Source organism: Myxine glutinosa, unplaced genomic scaffold (assembly GCF_964187855.1).
Source record: "Myxine glutinosa unplaced genomic scaffold, kmMyxGlut1.1 SCAFFOLD_2999, whole genome shotgun sequence".
Taxonomy (NCBI): domain Eukaryota; kingdom Metazoa; phylum Chordata; class Myxini; order Myxiniformes; family Myxinidae; genus Myxine; species Myxine glutinosa.
This window is the reverse complement of record NW_027619092.1, coordinates 17,194-37,643: the sequence shown is the minus strand read 5'-3', so window position 1 is coordinate 37,643 and position 20,450 is coordinate 17,194. Positions and strand designations below refer to the sequence as shown.

The following is a 20,450-nucleotide window of genomic DNA, read 5'->3' as shown; positions in this document are numbered from 1 at the left end:
TCTACTGATTGTTATTTACATGCAATGGGACTAGGGAATGGGGGATCGGGGAAAGTTGGGGAGTATTGGAGAAAATAGGGAAATATTTACAAGCGGATATGGAGGCCAAATTCCATATTCGCAACAATATCATCCGATCTTGATGAAACTTGGGTGGGAGGTTGATATCATGATCTAGTTGTGTCCTGCCAAGAGTGGGCGTATTGTGGGCGGAGCCACGCCCAAAAAAGATGTCATTTTAGGGGGTAATCGAGTTCAAGCTACATCTTCTCCGAGGGGTTTGGTGGAATCTGACAGGGGTTTCGATATTTGGTTAGGCTAATGTCATGTGTCTAGCCCCACGGAGCTCGATTTTTAATTTTTTTTTTTTCCATTTCATTTTTCACCAAATTTTCCGTATTGTGTAGCTAACTAACCTCATAACTGATTATACATTATTTTCTATCATTTCAAGGTCAGTAACCTTTGTTTTGACATTTCCGGGCCTGTTTCTGTTATAGTCCGTCCTTTGTCATTGAATACCGCTCCCTCGTGAACCATCGTCGTCTCCTGACTTGTTTTACTTAAAGTTAAATCCACAATTAACAAGCCAATATTGACATGAATTTGCACACATTTCACAGGGAAGTATTACTACGAAGTCGTTTGTCATGACGATGGTCTCTGCCGAGTCGGATGGTCAACTGATCGAGCTTCACTGGACCTCGGTATGTTAAGCATTGGACCTTTATTTGTTTTAATTAATGACAATGGATCTTAGAGTGTCATGGTCCATCTATTTTAATCGGAGGGTACAAAGGAAATTGAAGTTATCTTTCCATTTTTAATTCTTCACCATTAATTCCTTTTGGTTGGTTGTCACCTTGTTGACTTTTTAGTTTGTATGATTTTAAAACTGTGAGAGAATGTTTTCATTACCGCTAACTCTTCTGAGATTTTTATTTTATTCTCATTTTGCTGTATATTTGCACGACAGAGGATGTCCAGTTGACATCGTTACTGAAAGCCTTGAAAGGGGTGAGATATCTGTGCAACTTGTATAAACGGCAAGGGATTCTTGGTAATTCATTCACAAAAATAAACAGCTGCTTTAGCTCACCTACTCTTCATGAAATACTCTTTTGGGGTATTCTAGCCATGTGCCAAGTTTCATGCTTTTAAGGGAAAAGGCACAATTCATCAGTTAAGCAGCCCCACTATTGCCAAATGAGGGCATGCGCAAAACTGGACACGCCAATCAAAGCTGTGCCCCAGAAACTCGAACTTGTGACTTTCAACCATTCGCACATGACATCAAACATCCTGGCAGCACAATATATATATTTAACCATTTTCTTAAAATGTGTTTTTTATTTTTAGGCTCTTCCTTTTGCATTACACTCCTGTTTTAATTATCTGTCAAGTGATATATTCAAGCTTTAAAATATTCCAGATATCATATATTTTGTGGTTGTACTGGTATGTGTTGATGTTTACCTTTTACGCAGCCTATTTTGGAAAACAAATGCTTCATTTCAGGAAACTAATGCTTTTTTTTTAGTCCTGTGAATATATTTGGTCAGGAGGATAGGTGGGAAAGTGTCATTATTACCCTCGACAGAGGAGAGGGTATTGCGTTTGAGTCCGTTTGTTTGTTTGTTACTTGCCGGAAAAGATTCCGGCAAGTATGTTGATCGGTTGGTTTGTTTCCTGCCGGAAAAGATTCCGGCAAGTATGTTGATCGGTTGGTTTGTCTGTCTGTTTGTCTGTCTATTTGTTCACAGTACTACGTCTAAACCGTTGCATGTAGAATCGCCAAACTTTGCACACGTATTTGTCTTGCCCTGGAATAGACGGTGTCCAATTGATGACGTCATCGGTCACGTGGTTCGGCCGTCATCTTGGAAAAAAACGAAAAAATTTGCACCTCCATGTCTCCGAAAGTGCTGAATAGAAAAAATTGAGACATTGCTCATTGTAAATAACTCTCCATGGGGAATAAAATATGTTAATGATGATGTCATTGGTCACGTGGTTTGGCCGCCATCTTGGAAAAACCAAAAAACTTTGCACCTCTATCTCTGAAAGTGCTGAATAGAAAAATTGAGACATGGCTCATTGTAAAGAACTCTCCATGCGGAATAAAATATGTTAATGATGATGTCATAGGTGCCTCCATTATGACATCATAATTCGACCAGTACAAAACTACATCCGATCAAGATGAAATTTCTTGAACATCATCAAGGAATAAATTCGTTTAGAAAACAAATAATGATGACGCCATCGGTCACGTGGTTCGGCCGCCATATTTGTCCAAAATGGCCGATAAAAAAGTACATTCTGGCAAGTCCTCGGTCTCTGATCTGCTTGTTACTTGCCAAAAAAGATTCCGGCAAGTACAGACTTGGCATTTAATATGGAATTATTTTTTTCCTTGACATGGGTTTACTTTCTTAACTCAGTATATCAATCTGGTGAGTTTCTTTTACACTTTGGTGATTTATTTGTGAAAAGAACCATGTCACTGATTGTCTGTTGCAGCAAGAAGTCAACAACAGGATTATATCACAGGTGGCGTGACAAAATGTACGGACAGGTACATTTGATGATTGGCTTCACAGTCGGGTATATAAGGGTTGTTGCGTTCTGTATTAGTGGAAAACAACTGCTGCACGTCTCCAAAAGTTATTGCCGCTTCCTCGGGAGATGGTCCGTCAACTCGACAATGCTGTTTCTCATGGAGTGGTGGCTTTATGAAATTCCGGCATGAAACAGCGTGCTATTGCTCGGCATTATGGCATCACTCAAGGTCAGGTGTCAAAGATCCTGAAACTAAATGCTCAGAGGGGTGTCCTTACTCCAATACCGAGGCCAGGACGTCCCCGCAGAACCACAAGGAGGGATGATCGCCAGCTGCACCGGTTAGTCCGCAATGGCCGTACCAAGTCAGCTAATCGGCTTAGGGCTGAGTGGCAGCATCTGACAAATGTGCCTGTATCCAGAAGGCTAGTCGACCAACGACTGGTTCAAGCAGGCTATCGTGCCAGGCGCCCCCTGAGAAAGCCACGTCTGACCAGACAACACAGCCAGCGCTGATTGCAGTGGGCCAGAGAGCACCGTCAATGGCAGCCAGGACACTGGAATCACGTGGTCTTCAGTGACGAGTCTAGATTTCTGGTCTATCGTCAAGATGGCCGCATCCGAGTGCACAGACAAGTGCATGAAGCCTACAACAAAGATTGTATAGTGCCAAGAGTCCAAGCTGGAGGTGGTGGGGTAAACGTTTGGGCTGCTTTTCATGCAGGGGGCAAAACTGACCTGGTTGTTCTGAATGGAACCCTGAGCCAGTTCAAGTACAGGGCCATTCTGGAAGAAACATTGCTTCCATTTGCTCGTGCAGCCTTTCGAGGAAACATTGTGTTCCAAGATGACAATGCACGGCCTCATCGTGCTCGCATGATCCAACACTTTCTTGCTGACCGTGGTGTAGAGCATATGGAGTGGCCTGCCATGTCCCCGGATATGAATCCGATAGAGAACTTGTGGGCAGAATTAACGCGTCAAATCGACCACTTGGACCAGCAGCCTACCTCTGTGCGTGAATTGCAGCAGGCTGTTGTAACTGCATGGCAAGCGATTCCTGTCCAAACCTTGGCAAATCTCGTGGAAAGCATGCCTCAACGTGTACGTGCTCTCCTGAATGCTCGTGGGGGTTACACGAAGTACTGAACTGTAATTTTACTGTCCGTAATCCCAGTCGTAATTTAACTTTTGTTTTTGTTAAAAAAAACATTTGGCTGATGTGCAAAATAGAGATACTTCTGGAAAACGCACAGAAGTTTAACACAGTACTGTCTGTGAATTGAGTTTGATATCAGTTTACATCACTTTCAAGGATCAATTTATTTGCTTCAAAATGTCAAATGTGGTTTTTGTTTCTTTTTAAGGTCACATTAACAAAATCTCGAATAATTTCAACATAATTCCAATGAACTTTTGGTTCTAAGACATCTTGAAAAGTAAGTTCACCCCCACAAAAAAAATATTCCATATTAAATGCCAAGTCTGTATGTTGATCGGTTGGTTTGTCTGTCTGTTTGCAGCACTACGTCTACACCGTTGCACGTAGAATCGACAAACTTTGCACACGTATTTTTCTTGCCCTGGAATAGACTGTGCCCAATTGATGACGTCATCAGTCACATGATTCGGCCGCCATCTTGGAAAATCTTTGCACCTCTGTATCTCTGAAAGTGCTGAATAGAAAAAATTGAGACATGGCTCATTGTAAAGAACTCTCCATGGGGAATAAAATATGTTAATGATGACGTCATCGATCACGTGGTTCGGCCGCCATCTTGGAAAAACCTAAAAACTTTGCACCTCCATATCTCCGAAAGTGCTGAATAGAAAAAATTGAGACATGGCTCATTGTAAAGAACTCTCCATGGGGAATAAAATATGTTAATGACGGCGTCATCGGTCACGTGGTTCGGCCGCCATATTTGTCCTAAATGGCCGATAAAAAAGTAAATTCCGGCAAGTCCTCGGTCTCTGACCGATTTTTCATCTGTCTGTTTGCAGTACTACGTATACATCATTGCACGTAGAATCACCAAACTTTACACACATATTTGCCTTGCCCTGGAATAGACTGTGTCCAATTGATGACATCATCGGTCACATGGTTCAGCCACCATCTTGGAAAAACCGAAAAACTTTGCACCTCTATATCTCCGAAAGTGCTGAATAGAAATGAAATTTCTTGAGCATCATCAAGGAATAAATTAGTTTAGAAAACAAATAATGATGACGTCATCGGTCATGTGGTTCGGCTGCCATATTTTCCAAAATGGCCAATAAAAAAGTACATTCCGGCAAGTCCTCGGTCTCTGACCGATTTTTCTTCTGTCTGTTTGTCTGTCGGTTTGTTTGCAGTACTATGTCTACACCGTTGCACGTAGAATCGCCAAACTTTACACACATATTTGTTTGCCCTGAAATAGACTGTGCCCAATTTTTAACTCTCTCGGCCCAAGGCCTCCATTATGACGTCATGATTCGATAATTCGTTAAGTACAAAACTTCATCTGATCAAGATGCAATTTCTTGAGCGACATGACAGCATAAACTGGTGGAGAAAAAAAAATAATGATGTCATCGGTCACGTGGTTCGACCGCCATCTTGGAAAAACCGAAAGATTTTGCACCTCTATATCTCTGAATGTGCTGAACAGAAAAAAATTGAGACATGGCTCATTGTAAGGAACTCTCCATGGGGATTAAAATATGTTAATGATGATGTCATAGGTGCCTCCATTTTGACGTCATAATTCGACAAGTACAAAACTTAATCCGATGAAGATGAAATTTCTTGAGCATAATCTAGGAATAAATTAGTTTAGAAAACAAATAATGATGACGTCATCGGTCACATGGTTCGGCCGCCATATTACTATGATTCACCAAATGTCTGTCCGTCTGTTCGAAGGTACCGTAAAAACTGCTGAACCGATCGCAACGATATTTTGTGTGGGTAATCCTGGGATCTCCAGGAGTAAAATAGGCTATTTAGTTTTTCCAATTTCAGCTTTGGTCTCTAGTATTCTCAGGTTTGGACTCACGCATAACATTCACGTTCGCATAACGTCCATTGTGACGATGTTCTCATTGTAATGATGTTGTGATGATGTATGTGTTCACGGTAGTGTTTAACATAACTGTGTGAACGTAATTTCGTAATGTTTTTCGTTTCGTAATCCTTTAATGAACGTTTAATGTTTAATGAACGTGTCATCGGTCACGATGTCATCGGTCATTGGTCACGACCGTGTCATCGGTCCCTCCTCCAGTGTCCTCAAACGTATTTTTGACTCAAAGGTCTCAAACTCATTTTGCAAAAAATGTTCGTTTCCCATGAATCGTACACTTTTCAAAATCCAATCTCACCCCTCCTCTCCAAATCCTCCCCATCACCCATCCCTTTCAAATCTCCCCCCTTGCCCCTTCCCTCCCCTCCCTCCTAAACTCCTCCCACACCCCTCCCCTCTGAGACTCTCCCTCGCTCCTCCCCTCCGAAACTCCCCTCTCACCCCTCCTCCTCAAAGCATCCTCCCTGCTTCTTCCTCCTTCCAACTTTCACTTTCATCTCCCCAAACCTTCTGCCTTGCTCTTCCCCCTCCTCAAATAACACCTCACTGTGCCTCACCCAATCTCCATCAAACCTTTTGTCCGCCCCATTCTTCCCTTTCTGCTAGCTATTCTGAAATCTCTGACACACCTTCAACAGCTCTCCCTACCTCTTCCTCCTCTTCCACATCTTACCCTACCCCTCCCCCCCCCCCTGTTCTGGACCCGATGCTCCCCCTTCATCTTCATTAACGGTATGGACCTCAAACATCCGGGGCCTTCGCTCAAACTTGACTGACCTCTCCATACAGGTTGCTTCTGACAAACCAGATGTGATCTGCTTAACAGAAACTTTCCTCCTTCATGATGTCTCTGATGCCTTGGTATCTCTCCCAGGTTACTCCCTCCTCCGGTATGATAGACCTGAGCCTCGTCCTGGAGGTGGGGTTGCTATCTTTATAAAAAACTCTCTTCCTCACTCGCCCTCCACTGCCCTCTCTCCACCTCACCCCCAGGAATACCTTTGGCTACGGCTTCCCCTTCGCTCCCACCTTTTGTTCATATGTGTGTTGTACCGTCCACCAATCAGCGATGACTCCATCTGCATCTCACTGTCTGATAATATGGACCAACTTCTATCTACCCATCCCAACTCTCTCTTCCTCATATGTGGTGATTTCAATTGTCACCATGCCAGTTGGCTGGGTGTGGGTACCTCTCTCACCAGCCATGGCTCTTCAGCAAAGGACTTCTGCGACTCACTGGGACTGACACAATCTGTCAATTTCCCGACCCGGATCTCAGTCAACGGAGCATCTTCTCTTCTGGATTTGGTTATGACAAACTTCCCTGAAAATGTCTGCTGCTCTTCTTCTGCTCCAATCGGCTCATCTGATCATGTGCTTGTCAAAGTGGACATCTCTCTGACCATTCTCAGAGAGCCTCCTCAGCGTCGACGAGTCTGGCATTTCACTCAGGCCAACTGGCACGATCTTCAAGCAGCCATCAATCATCTGGACTGGTCTCCCATCTCTACCGCCTCTGACATCAACTCATCCTGGGAATTCTTTCAAAGTAAATTGCTCTCTCTCATGCACAGATTTATACCATCTCGTCTTCAGTTGTCATACCCTTCCTCCCGTCCATGGTACACGGAATCTTGTGGTGAGGCTGTTGCCCTGAAACAACTTGCTTTCGTCTCCTGGAAAGCAAATCCAACGGAAGGAAAGCTCATTTCCTTTCACAAAGCCCGAAACAAGTGTGTGTCCACCCTCAGGAGAGCCAGGAAACAATATCTCACCATTCTCAAGACCGAACTCTCTTATCTGTCTCCCTCTTCCAAATCCTGGTGGCGTCTGGTCAAATCTGTTTCTGGTGTTTGTTCCCCCTCCATCCCCTCCCTCACCTCAAACGGCTTAACGGCTGACTCCGCACGTGAAAAAGCTGAATGCCTCAACTCTGTGTTTGCCTCTAAATCTTGTGTCCCAAACCCATCCCTCTCTGTACCCACCGTACCCAGTCGTACCCAGCTGCTCCTGGACTCTGTGTCCTTTCCTCCTGACAAGGTGGAAAAGTTTCTGTCAACCCTCGACTCTGATTCTGCAACTGGTCCTGACGGCATCAGCCCACGGGTCCTAAAATCATGTTCTTCTGCTCTTTCACTCCCTCTTTCTGTTCTCTTCACCCTCTCTTTTGCTCAAGGTCATCTGCCATCTGCTTGGAAATCAGCCAACATCACCGCTTTGCACAAAAAAGGTGCAAAAACAGATCCCAGCAACGACAGACCAATCAGCCTTCTCCCAATTATCAGCAAAGTCATGGAATCCATCATTGCTTCAGATATTAAATCTTTCCTCTTCTCCAATGGCTTGATCTCTGATCATCAATTTGGTTTCAGACCTGGTCACTCTACTCTGGACATGCTGCTTCTGCTTTCTCAACAATGGATGGAGGTCCTCAACGCCAAACAGGAAATTAGAGCTGTCTCCCTTGACATTTCACGTGCCTTCGATACGGTCTGGCACCCTGCTCTGCTCTCCAAACTCTCCTCCTTTGGTATCCATGGAAATCACGCATGGCTGGCGGACTTCCTCTCTGGTCGTAGTCAACGTGTGGCCCTGAATGGGTTTCTCTCATCTCCTCTTCCTGTTCATGCTGGAGTTCCCCAAGGTAGTGTTCTGGGCCCTGTGTTTTTTCTGGTCTTCATCAATGATCTCTCTGACTCTCTTGAAAATCCTCTCTATCTCTTTGCTGACGACTCTACTCTCTGTCGCTCCATTCCTCATCCCTCAGATCGGCAGTCTGCAGCCTCCTCACTCTCTGCAGACCTGGACAAAATCACAGACTGGTCAAACAAGTGGAACATGTCTTTCAATCCTGACAAATCTCACACTCTTACAATGTCTCTCCGAAAGGACCGACTGGACAACCCTCCCATCTACTTTCTCAACAATCCTCTCCAAGAAGTTCTGTCGCTCAAGCTTTTGGGTCTCACTATCTGCCATGATCTTTCTTGGGAAAACCACATTTCCAAGCTGGCCTCCAAAGCCAGTCGCCGACTGGGCATCCTCCGTCGTGCGAAGTCCTTCCTTGGCACACCTGAGCTCCTCACCACATACAAGGCTTTCATCCACAGCTCAATGGAATACTGTTCCCCCCTCTGGGCTGGTGCTCCTGCCTCACACCTTGCTCGGCTTCACGCTGTTGAGGCCAAAGCTTTCAGAATCATTGGAATCTCCTGCGATGTAGTCAATGCCGAGGGCCTTTCACTCACTCACCGCAGGCAGGTTGGTGGTCTTTGTCTTCTACCGACTCCTCTCCGGCCTTGCTCCCCCAGCTCTCTCTGTGCTCTGTCACCCCAATATTCCTTCAGGTCGCACAAGATCTGCCTGCAACCCTCTTATGGTTAAACTGCCAAAGTCTAGGCTCTCTGCTCACCTTCACTCTTTCATGCCCCTTTTCTCCCGCCTCTGGAACAAACTCCCCCACTCCCTTCAATCCCACTCCTCCCTCCAGGTCTTTAAAACAGCTGTTCACCACCATCTCTATCGTCCCCCATCGAAAACCTTGATCTTTTCTACCCCCGGTAATTCACCCCAGAGTCCTTGCAGTGTTCATATGTTTTAATCCTCTCCCACCTCCCCCCAAGTCCTCCCGATGTCCCTGCTCTCAAATGTTGTGTTTGTGTCCTTCCCCCTCTCTCCCCATCTTGTCTGCCGCTCACCTTGTTTTTTGTGTTTTGTGTGTCGGTTTGTCTTTTTGTGTGATTAATGTTAGCTCTTTCACGAGCCTCGATCTTGTATACAAAAAAAAAAAAAAAAAAAAAGCCATTCGATGTCCGGGGCCGCACGCGCGCTACACTGGACGGGCCAGCGTGTACCTTGCCCTTCGCCGTCAGGCTCGGGTAAACCGCTGAGCCCCATCCGTGATGGGGACTGCGGCTTGAGACAGTGTCCTTCATTAAAAGTAAAATAAACGCTGTCTCCAATGATCTTGCCAAGGCCGTAACAGTTATCAGCTCAAAATCCTTTTAACTGTTGATTTGGTACAGTTACACGTATCGGGAATTTGGTACACGTATCAGGAGTACATACGACATAGCGATTTGTGAACACGATTATCGATCACGATTCACGATCACGATCGTAGTGTATCGATCACGATTTGAAACACGATGGAATAATATTTACCGACATGAACAGTGATGTGGCTTTTATCGAAATTCTAAAGATACTGTTTAGATTTTGATGATTTGCGTGTGATATGATTCAACGGATGTTTATATGAATCATTTTAAATTAAAAAAAACCTTCAATTTCTGATATTTTGCCTTTTCATTTGGGCTTCCCAATTGAAGCCCCGCCCATAGGGTGGGTACCGTTGCTAGTATTTTTAATTCCGGCAAGTCCTCAGTCTCTGACCGATTTTTCATTTGTCTGTCTGTCTGTTTGTTTGTTTGTTTGATTGTTTTTCCGCACAGAATAAATATGATTTTCTTTGCAACTGTTGGTCCGATTGACAGGAAATTTTCACCACAGGTGCATCTCCACCTGTAGAATTTTTTAATGATAATTATGACGTCATAGGTTACGTGGTATGGCCGCCATCTTGGAAAAACCGATAAATTTCGCACCTTACACGACCGGTCAAAAGTTTTAGAACATCTCAATTTTTCCAGTTTTTATTGAAATTTACGCAGTTTGATGTCTTAATGTACTCTGAAATTAAGCAGAGAACAAATAAACAATTGGAGATAAAAAAGAAATCATAGAATCATTTTGTTTAACAAAATTTAATTTAAAATTTTGACTCGGCAAAGTAGCCACCTTTTGCAGATTTAACCGCCGAACACACTCGTGGCATTCCTTCTACAATGGAAATCAAATATTGTTCGGGAAGTTCTTCCCAACACTGTTGCAGAAGTTCCCACAAATGTGTTGCACTTGTTGATTGCTTTGCTTTCACCCTTCTGTCCAGTTCATCCCAAACCAGCTCGATGGGTTTTAAGTCTGGAGACTGTCTGTGCTGGCCATTCCATTCCAAACAGGAAATCAGAGCTGTCTCCCTTGACATATCACGTGCCTTCGATACGGTCTGGCACCCAGCTCTGCTCACCAAACTCTCCTCCTATGGTATCCATGGAAATCTCCATGCATGGCTTGCGGACTTCCTCTCTGGTCGTAGTCAACGTGTGGCCCTGAATGGATTTCTCTCATCTCCCCTTCCTGTTCAGGCTGGAGTTCCCCAAGGCAGTGTGCTGGGCCCTGTGCTGGGCCCTGTGCTTTTTCTGGTCTTTATCAATGATCTCTCCGACTCTCTGGAAAATCCTCTCTATCTCTTTGCTGATGACTCCACTCTCTGCCGCTCCAATCCTCTTCCCTCAGATCGGCAGTCTGCAGCCTCCTCACTCTCTGAAGACCTGGACAAAATCACAGACTGGTCAAACAAGTGGAACATGTCTTTCAATCCTGACAAATCTCACACTCTTACTATGTCTCTCCGAAAAGATCGACTGGACAACCCTCCCATATACTTTCTCAACAATCCTCTCCAAGAAGTTCTGTCGCTCAAGCTTTTGGGTCTCACTATCTGCCATGATCTTTCTTGGGAAAACCACATTTCCAAGCTGGCCTCCAAAGCCAGTCGCCGACTGAGCTCCGCCGTGCGAAGTCCTTCCTAGGCACACCTGAGCTCCTCACCACATACAAGGCTTTCATCCGCAGCTCAATGGAATACTGTTCTCCCCTATGGGCTGGTGCTCCTGCCTCACACCTAGCTCGGCTTCACGCTGTTTAATCCAAAGCTTTCAGAATCATTGGAATCTCCCGCGATGAAGCTATCTCTGAGGGCCTTTCACTCACACCGCAGGCAGGTAGGTGGTCTTTCCGTCTTCTACCGACTCCTCTCCGGCCTTGCTCCCCCAGCTCTCTCTGTGCTCTGTCCCCCAAATATTCCTACAGGTCGCACAAGATCTGCCAGCAACCCTCTGATGGTTAAACTGCCGAAATCTCGGCTCGCTGCTCACCTTCACTCTTTCATTCCTCTTTTCTCGCGCCTCTGGAACAAACTCCCACACTCCCTTCAATCCAACTCCTCCCTCCAGGTCTTTAAAACAGCTGTTCACCACCATCTCTTATCTTCCCCCATCCAAAACCTTGATCTTTTCTACCCCCACTCATTCACCCCAGATCCACCTTGTTTGAAATTCCAACTTCTTTCCTGGAAGTCCTGGCAGTGTCCATGTGTTTTATACCTCTCCCACCCCCCCCCCCCCCTTCCCATGCCTCCCCCCCAAAGCCCTCTCCCTCCCACAGATCTCTCAATGTCTCCATGTCTCTCGGTCCCTGCTCTCAAATGTTGTGTTTGTGTCCTTCCCCCTCTCTCCCCATCTTGTCTACCGCTCCCGATGTTATTTGTTTTATGTGTCGGTTTGTCTGTTTGTCTTTCTGTGTGATTAATGTTCGCTCTTTCACGAGCCTCGATGTTGTATACAAAAAAAATAAAAAAAAATTGAAGCCTACCGTCTTGTTCTTTTCCTCGAAGGTAGTTTTGACATAGCCTGAAGGTGTGTTTACGGTCATTATCTTGCTATAGGATGAACCCCTGACCAACTAGGCGTATACCAGGGGGTATTGCATGGCACAGCAAAATGACAAATTTGACAGTCACTCTGTGCAAGTCGCCGACTCTGGATCCAACAAAAGAGCCCCAGACCATCACGCTTCCTCCTCCATGTTTGACAGTTGGTGTCACACACTGCGGAAACATCCTTTCGCCTACTCGACGGCGTACAAAAACCCTGCGTGATGAACCAAAGATTTCAAATTTTGATTCGTCGGTCCATAAGACCTTCTTCCAGTCTTCACTTGTCCACTGGCAGTGCTTCATGGCCCAGGCAAGCCTCTTTTTCTTATTTTGCCATCTTAGCAATGGCTTTCTTCCTGCCACTCGACCTTTCAAACCTACAGCTCGAAGTCTTCTCTTCACAGTTGAAACTGAGACTTGTTGACTTTGACCAGTGTTAAGCTGTGCTTGAAGCTGTTGTCCTGTGATCCGCCTATCACGCAAGCTGTTGACTCTCAGAAACTTGTCTTCTGAATCTGTTGTGGCTTTGGGTCTGCCAGACCTCTTCCTGTCAGAGTTTCCTCCAGTTTCCAATATACTACTTCCTGCAGTGCAATATTGTCCAAATAGTGCTTCAGAGGGTGTAATAACAGTCTGTTCCAGTACTGCTTTTATACAGACAGGGGGTTTGTAATCAAGTAATCAGCAGAGGTTGGGACACCTGTAGGAATCGTTTGCATCAACTTTCAAGGCTTAACTTACTTACATTGCTGCAGAACAGCTGTAAGCCCATTACTTGTCCCTGAAGAAGGCCTTTTTTTTTAGCCGCGTCGCAGACGCTGCTAATAGAGTGCCCTCTGCTGTTGTTGTTCTTCTTGTTCTTGTTCTTGCAGAGAAGACAAAACCTCAAAGCTCCACCCATTCTGGGAACCATAGCTCCACCCATTGTGGGAGAGGCTTCATATAAACAAATATCCACCATTTTATTAACTCACACAGCTTTGAGGCCTGTTTTGTAGGCCCGTGGTGTCTTCCTCTCTCACACAGTTTTATTTCAAATCAAATTCGATATATCATTTCATTTTTCACAGTCGCTAACATAGTTTTAGACTCGGTTGAAAAAAAACGGGAAGAAAATCCGATGAAAGTTGCCCTTTATAGAACGAAATGAATTCTCAAAGGCCTGTAACTTCAAGTCCATTGAGATTTTTTTTTTTTTTTTATTGTGGCATGGTCAGTCATACACCGCCCGAAATAACAGACGGGAAAATGCCAAGATATATTAAAAATTCGTCCATTTGATGACAATCGTCACGATGAAATATTTAATTTATACGTCGTCACAATAATGTGGAGAGAGGAGCATAGCTTCGTTCACGTGTCGCCACATACGGGAAATTGCCGAGATATATATATTTAAAATCGCGGCATGGTCAGGCATACACCGCCTGAAATAACAGACGGGAAAAAGCCGAGATACATTAAAAATTCGTCCATTTGATGACAATCGTCACGATGAAATATTTAATTTATACGTCGTCACAATAATGTGGAGAGAGGAGCATAGCTTCGTTCACGTGTCGCCACACACGGGAAATTGCCGAGATTTTTTTTTTTTAAATCGCGGCATGGTCAGTCATACACCGCCTGAAATAACAGACGGGGAAAATGCCGAGATATATTAAAAATTCGTCGCCACACACGGGAAATTGCCGAGATATATTTTCACTTTGCACAAAAATAACATCAAGTAATCGAATCAATAGGAATGTCCTGTGCCTATAACATCGACGTTATAGGCACAGCTGCATCTAGGCATTGTGTAACATCGACGTGGCTTTTGTTTTAATTAAAACTTTTTGTACTTGTTTTACAATATAACTGTGCAATTTACATTATATTCCCCTTTTTGCGAACCTAAACTTTTTTTTTAACCTCAAGCAGTTTACTGGTTCGGCCGCCATATTTGTTTTAACACAAAAGCCTTTAAAAACACTGAAAACACGTCCTGGCGAGGGTCTGCAGTCTTTGATTGCTCTTTCTTGTTCTTATTGTAACTTTTTTTTTTAATACAAAGTTAAGGCTTATGGAAGAGCTTGAACAATGAATGGATCAGGACGCAGCAGAAAAAAGGAACAGTGAAAGAAAAAAAAACCTGAAAAAACGATTTGTGTTTTTCTTTTTAAATCCTGTGTTAAGTTGTCAATTAGTAATTAATGTGTTGTTGTTTCAGGTACCGACAGGTTTGGCTTTGGGTTTGGTGGAACTGGAAAGAAATCGAATAACAAACAATTTGACAGCTATGGAGAGGTAAGCATTTTTTTTATACCAATATGCATTCAAAATGGCTGTGAAGTGATTGCTACGATAGGTTTTTGGAGAAGCTGGTAGAATGCAAAATATTCCCCCAATCCACCTGTACTATACGTGCTGTGGTTACAATGTTTACCTGGTTCACATACAATCGTGCAACTTTTATTTATTATACAAGAAGCACCCGCTCCCTCCGGGAGTGGCCACGAGGTTATGTTGTTTTGTTATCCTTATGCAAACGTGTAATTCAAAACACCTCTCCAAAATATGTCTCGCTGCATAATTGCAAACACCTCATTGCACTGGAAAGCATGGGGATGGGAATACTGTACTGTAAAGGGTGGGGACTTGTCATACCCTCTCACACTTGGAGCAGCACTACACGATACACATTTACAGAGAGAATGTGTGTTCCACCCCCTCATGGGTACCGTGTGTGTGTGTGTGTGTGTGTGTGTGTGTGTGTGTGTGTGTGTGTGTGTGTGTGTACACACACACACATACATACATACATACATACATACAGTCGTGGCAAAAAATATTGGCACCCTTTCACTTTTTTCAAATAATGCACCATTTCTTCCAGAAAATTGTTGAAATTAAAAAATATTTTAGTATCCACATATGTATTTCTTTGGTTTGCAGTGGAACAAAACAAAAAAGCTGAAAAAATGACTAAATCTTAGCTTATTCCACACAGACATTCTAAAATGGCCTGGAAAATATTATTGGCATCTTTTAGAAGTTGTTAGAAATAATTGGATTTCAAGCAGGTGATTCTCCTTTACTTTGGAATTGAACTCACCTATGGTGAATTGTCTGTGCCTGCAATATAAAAATCACTCATTCAACCAGTTTGAATAGAGAAAAGGAGTTATTCTGCTGTTTTGTGTCACTGTGTGTTCCGCAAAGAGTATGGAGAAAAGAAATAAAACCAGAGAATTGTCTGAGGAGGTCAGGCACAAGATTGAAGACAAGCATGGAAAATCTCAAGGCTCCAAGTCCATCTTCAGAGACCTAGATGTTCCTCTGTCCACCGAACGCAATGTTATCAGGACGTTTTAGCCCCATGGCACTGTAGCCACCCTCCCAGGACATGGCCGCAAGAGAAAACCTGATCGAAGATTGCAGCAAAGGATTGTTTGAATGGTGGAAAAAGCACTTCCATCAACTGCCAAACAGATTCAAACTGACATTCAGACACAAGGTACGACAGTTTCAACTCGCACCATCCGTCGCGAACTCAATGAAAGGAGGTTCTATGGTAGGAGACCCAGGAGGACCCCACTACTGAGAAGGCCTGACTGGAGTTTGCCAAAACACACCTGAACAAGCCAAAATCCTTCTGGGAGAATGTCCAGTGGATAGATGACACCAAATTAGACCTTTTTGGTGAAAGCACATCATCTCTGTGTTTACAGAAAACAAAATGAAGCCTTCAAAGAAAAGAATACTTTCCTGATAGTCAAACATGGAGGAGGTTCAGTGATGTTTTGGGGTTGCTGTGCTGCCTCTGGCACTGGATGCCTTGAATGTGTGCACGGCATCATGAAATCGGGTGATTATCCAGGCATTTTGGAGTGCAATGTTCAACCTAGTGTAAGACAGCTGGGTCTCCATCGAAGGACATGGGTCATGCAGCAGGACAATGGCCCCAAACACACTTCACAAAGCACCCAGGAATGGTTCAAGACAAAACGCTGGTCTGTTCTGAAGTGGCCAGCAATGAGTCCAGATCCAAATCCCATTGAACACCTGTGGGGAGATCTGAAAACAGCAGTTGGGAGAAGGCATCCTTCAAATCTGGGGGAACTGGAGCAGTTTGCACAAGAAGAGTGGGTCAAACTGCCAGTAGTGGGGTGGAGGGAGCTCATCCATGGCTGGAGGAAGCACTTGACTGCAGTTAATTTGTCCAAAGATTGTGCTACAAAATATTACGTCTCTGGTGTCAATAATTTTGTCAATGCCATTTCTTTTTATTTTCTGATTTAAAAGGATATATTAAGTTCTGAATAAAAAACCAATGCTAAGTAATATTAACAGTGAAATAAAGAATTGTGGAGACCAAATACTTTGGTCAATTTCAACCTATTTTTTCTTGTTATTATTATTAGTTATTTAATAATAAGAATAATAAGAAGTTATTATTATTAGTTATTGAGTTATTAGAAAAAAGTGCCAATATTTTTGGCCACGACGGTGTGTGTTTATGTGTATATATATATATCCACATATAGGTTTGAATTTGTTGGATTTATGTTTGCGACATTGTGAATCACTTTTGAAATATGTTTGCTCACCAGCCATTTACAATGCATGATTGCATTGGATGTTACATTGACATGGACAATGGAATCGTAAAGTATTCAAAAAATGGTGAGTAAAAATACATGAAGCTCTATAAATCAATCGCATTCTGTTTTGCCTTCAAGTACGGGAACATCTGCGCTAAATCTTTGTTTGCAAACCAATTTGTGCCATCAATAAAATATTAAATGTGTATATGTATGTATGTATATAATTATGTATGTTTATATATGTGTATGTGTATATGTAAATATATATAATGTAAATATATACAAGTGTGCCGCACTGACCCGGTCCTCAGTCGAGGTCCTCAGCATCATCCTGTTTCGGCCCTTCAACCTCGATACGGTTAGCTAAGGTGGGCCAGCAGGGGCACATACACATCCACATGCAGCAACTACACCTGGATGCGTACATACCCCCACCCCCAGCCAGTGCGAACGCAGACGACAACAACAACAACACCTCCACATCCAGAATCCACAGCACCAAACAAACACGGTGGAACACTCAAACACCCACCTTTATACCCTTCACCACTCACCAACAAAACACACCAGATCATTCATACACACACATACACACCCGTACACACACATACACACCCGTATACACACATACACACCCGTACACACACATACACACATACACACACACACACAACACCAACCAACCAACCACCTACCCTTACAACATACACCACTCAACATACAAATACACACACTCATGCAAAAATTAATTCATGCAAAAAACACACACCCTCACCCACTCACTCCTATACACAACATAAGAAATAATAATAGTAACAAAAAAAAAATCCCACACACAACCAACCTACACCGTTCGACGTAACTCCATAACCTTCCTCCATATCCAAAATGAGCCTTTCAAGGCAACCTGGGCCACCTTGTCACACATCCTCCTTCTTTCTGTCCCACACACTCCCAGCCTAGCAAGAAATGCAGAAAAGGTATTGCCAATATACCCTCTACACCCCACCTCAAATGGCTGACACGAAACTCGCCAACCCTTCTCCCGGCACTCTGCCTCCAGCTCACTGTACTTTCCTCTCTACCTCTCGTGCACCTCCTCCATATTCTCTTCCCAAGGTACCGACAATTCCCCTAAGATGACCTGTCTTGTTGCACCTGACCAAATGACAATGTCAGGCCGCAACCTTGTCACACAGATCTCCTCTGGGAATACCAATTGTGGCTTTAGGTCTGCCACCACCAGCCAATCACAAGCATCTGACAGCCCTCTTGCTTTCCACCTCCTCCTCTTTCCACCTCTTACCACTTGGCCCTCTTTGACAACCCACACCTCTCCCCCATCAGTCTCCTTCTCAACTCTTCTTTCTCTCGACCTCAGCACCTCTTGTTGCACCATCTGCACCACCACCGTCAGCACCTGATCATGTCGCCACCTGTATTGTCCTGCTGCCAATGCGACTGAACATGCACTCGGTGCATGCTGCACCGTTCCCACACCTCCACACAAATAACATCTCTCCTCCTGCAACAACCCCCACAATCTCAAGTTTACTGGTGACGGAAGCACATCATACGTTGCCCGCAACAGGAAATTCAACAATATTGGCTCCATCCTCCATATCTCTTGCCACTTCATTATCCTCACCTGCACACCTTCCCACTTAGTCCAAGCACCTTGCTGTGCCTGACCGACTGCTTTCACATATCTCCCCTCCTCTTCCTTTCTTCTCACCTCCCTCTCAACCATCTTCCTCCTCTCTTTCACACATGCCTTTCCCCATCGCTCATGCTTCATCCACCCCAAGCCACGCTTCCCATGCTGTACCATCCCCATGACCTCCTCCTGTTGCAACTGCTCCTCCATCTCGTCCACCTCTGCTCTTGAAATCCACTTCCGACTTCCCTTCTTCTCTGGGAGAGCATTCTTTACCACTGCATCACTTGAATCCCGCAACATCATGAACTCCCGCACCCTCACCACCTTAAACTCCTCGGTTAATGATGTCAAGGGAAACTGGAGTTTCCCACCCTGACCATAAAAGGCAATGTTCGTCAAACAGCGTGGCACTCCCAACCACCTCCTCACAAACCCGCTCACCACAACCTCCATCCTCTCCACATGCCCAATTGCAATATCACACATCATCAATGGCCACAATACTCGTGGCATCAATCCAAACTTCAAACACCATACCTTTAACCTACCTGGCAAACCACATCCATCAATCCTCTTCAAACCTCTCAAAAGCTTGTTTCTGACCTCCTCCACTCTTCCCACATCATTCAACTCCACTGTATACCATCTTCCCAAACTCTTCACAGGGGCCTCTACCAATGATGGATCCACCTCCCCTCCCAGCTCAAACCTGTGCATGTTATCCACCACACCTCATCTCACTACCACACTCTTCGACTTTCTTGCTTTAAATCCCATTCTTGCCCACCACATCAACCTTTGCAGTCGTCCCAGTACCTCTACTGCTGCATCAGCGCACTGTTGGACAACTGTCAGGTCATCCATGAAAGCAAACATTGCTGACAACCTCTGACCAGGGGCTAGCTACACTTCTTCCCAAAAGTACACCCCATGTGGAAGTAGATATAAGTAAGTACACCACGTGAAAAAGTAAGTACACCCCATGTGAAGCTTTGACTTTTTCAACATATTTCAAAGTACAGCTATTTGATCTTCATTTCAACAATATTGATAGATAAAGGTGATATAATTAAAGCAAATAGCATGAAACATTTACATTTTGTCGTCCATTGTATAATTTAAATAAACATAAATGCAAATTTCGCATGTGGAAAAAGAAAGTACATCCCTACATTTATCACTACTTCAAATACCTAAAATTAGAATCAGGTGCACCAGCTCAGGTGCAAATGATTAGAACATCGTCGGAGAGGATCTTGGAGGAACCTGTCTTATTTAAACCTCAGACATTTAGTTTGGTTTTCTCTTTGTTGTTGACGTGTGCAGCGTCACCATGCCGAGATCAAAAGAGCTCTCTGCGGCCTTCAGAAAGAAGGTTATAGATGCCTACGAGTCTGGGAAGGGATTAAAAAAGATCTCCAGCAATTTGAAATCAATCATTCGACTGTCCGGAAGATCATCTACCAGTGGAGAAGATTCCAAACAACAGCCAACTTGTTCAGGCCAGGCCGCCCCAGCAAGTTCAGCCCGAGAGCAGACCGCAAGATGCTGAAATAAGTCTCCAAGAACCCCAGAATTTCATCACGGGACCTACAGGTAGCTCTTGCCACTGTTGATGTCAAAGTGCACGAATCTACCATTAGAAAGAGGCTGCACAAATTTTATCTACATGGGAGGTGTGCCAGGAGGAAACCGTTGCTGTCCAGAAAGAACATCAGGGCAAGACTAAAGTTTGCCAATGAACCCCTATGCAAAGACCAGCACTTCTGGAACAATGTGCTCTGGACAGATGAGTCAAAGGTAGAGCTATTTGGCCACAGTACCAGAAGACATGTTTGGCGAAAACCAAAGACAGCATTTGACCACAAGAACCTGATACCAACTGTGAAGCATGGTGGTGGAAATATTATGGTTTGGGGCAGCTTTGCTGCATCAGGGCCTGGGCAGCTCACCATCATATAATCCACTATGAATTCTTCATTGTACCAGAGGGTGCTTGAGGATAA

General features: G+C 44.2%; 1 protein-coding gene across 1 annotated transcript in view; it reads left to right on the top strand.

The window, feature by feature from the left end:
• Positions 1 to 623: 623 nt before the first annotated feature.
• Positions 624 to 20,450, top strand: part of LOC144889351 (ATP-dependent RNA helicase DDX1-like) — a gene marked incomplete at its 5' end in the record, with an annotated part of 31,626 nt that continues 11,799 nt past the window's right edge. Inside the window, 3 exons of the mRNA XM_078769547.1 lie at positions 624 to 707; positions 14,408 to 14,484; positions 16,791 to 16,863. Of these exons, the coding sequence (XP_078625673.1) occupies positions 624 to 707; positions 14,408 to 14,484; positions 16,791 to 16,863 (234 nt within the window). The remainder of the gene's footprint in view (positions 708 to 14,407; positions 14,485 to 16,790; positions 16,864 to 20,450) is intronic.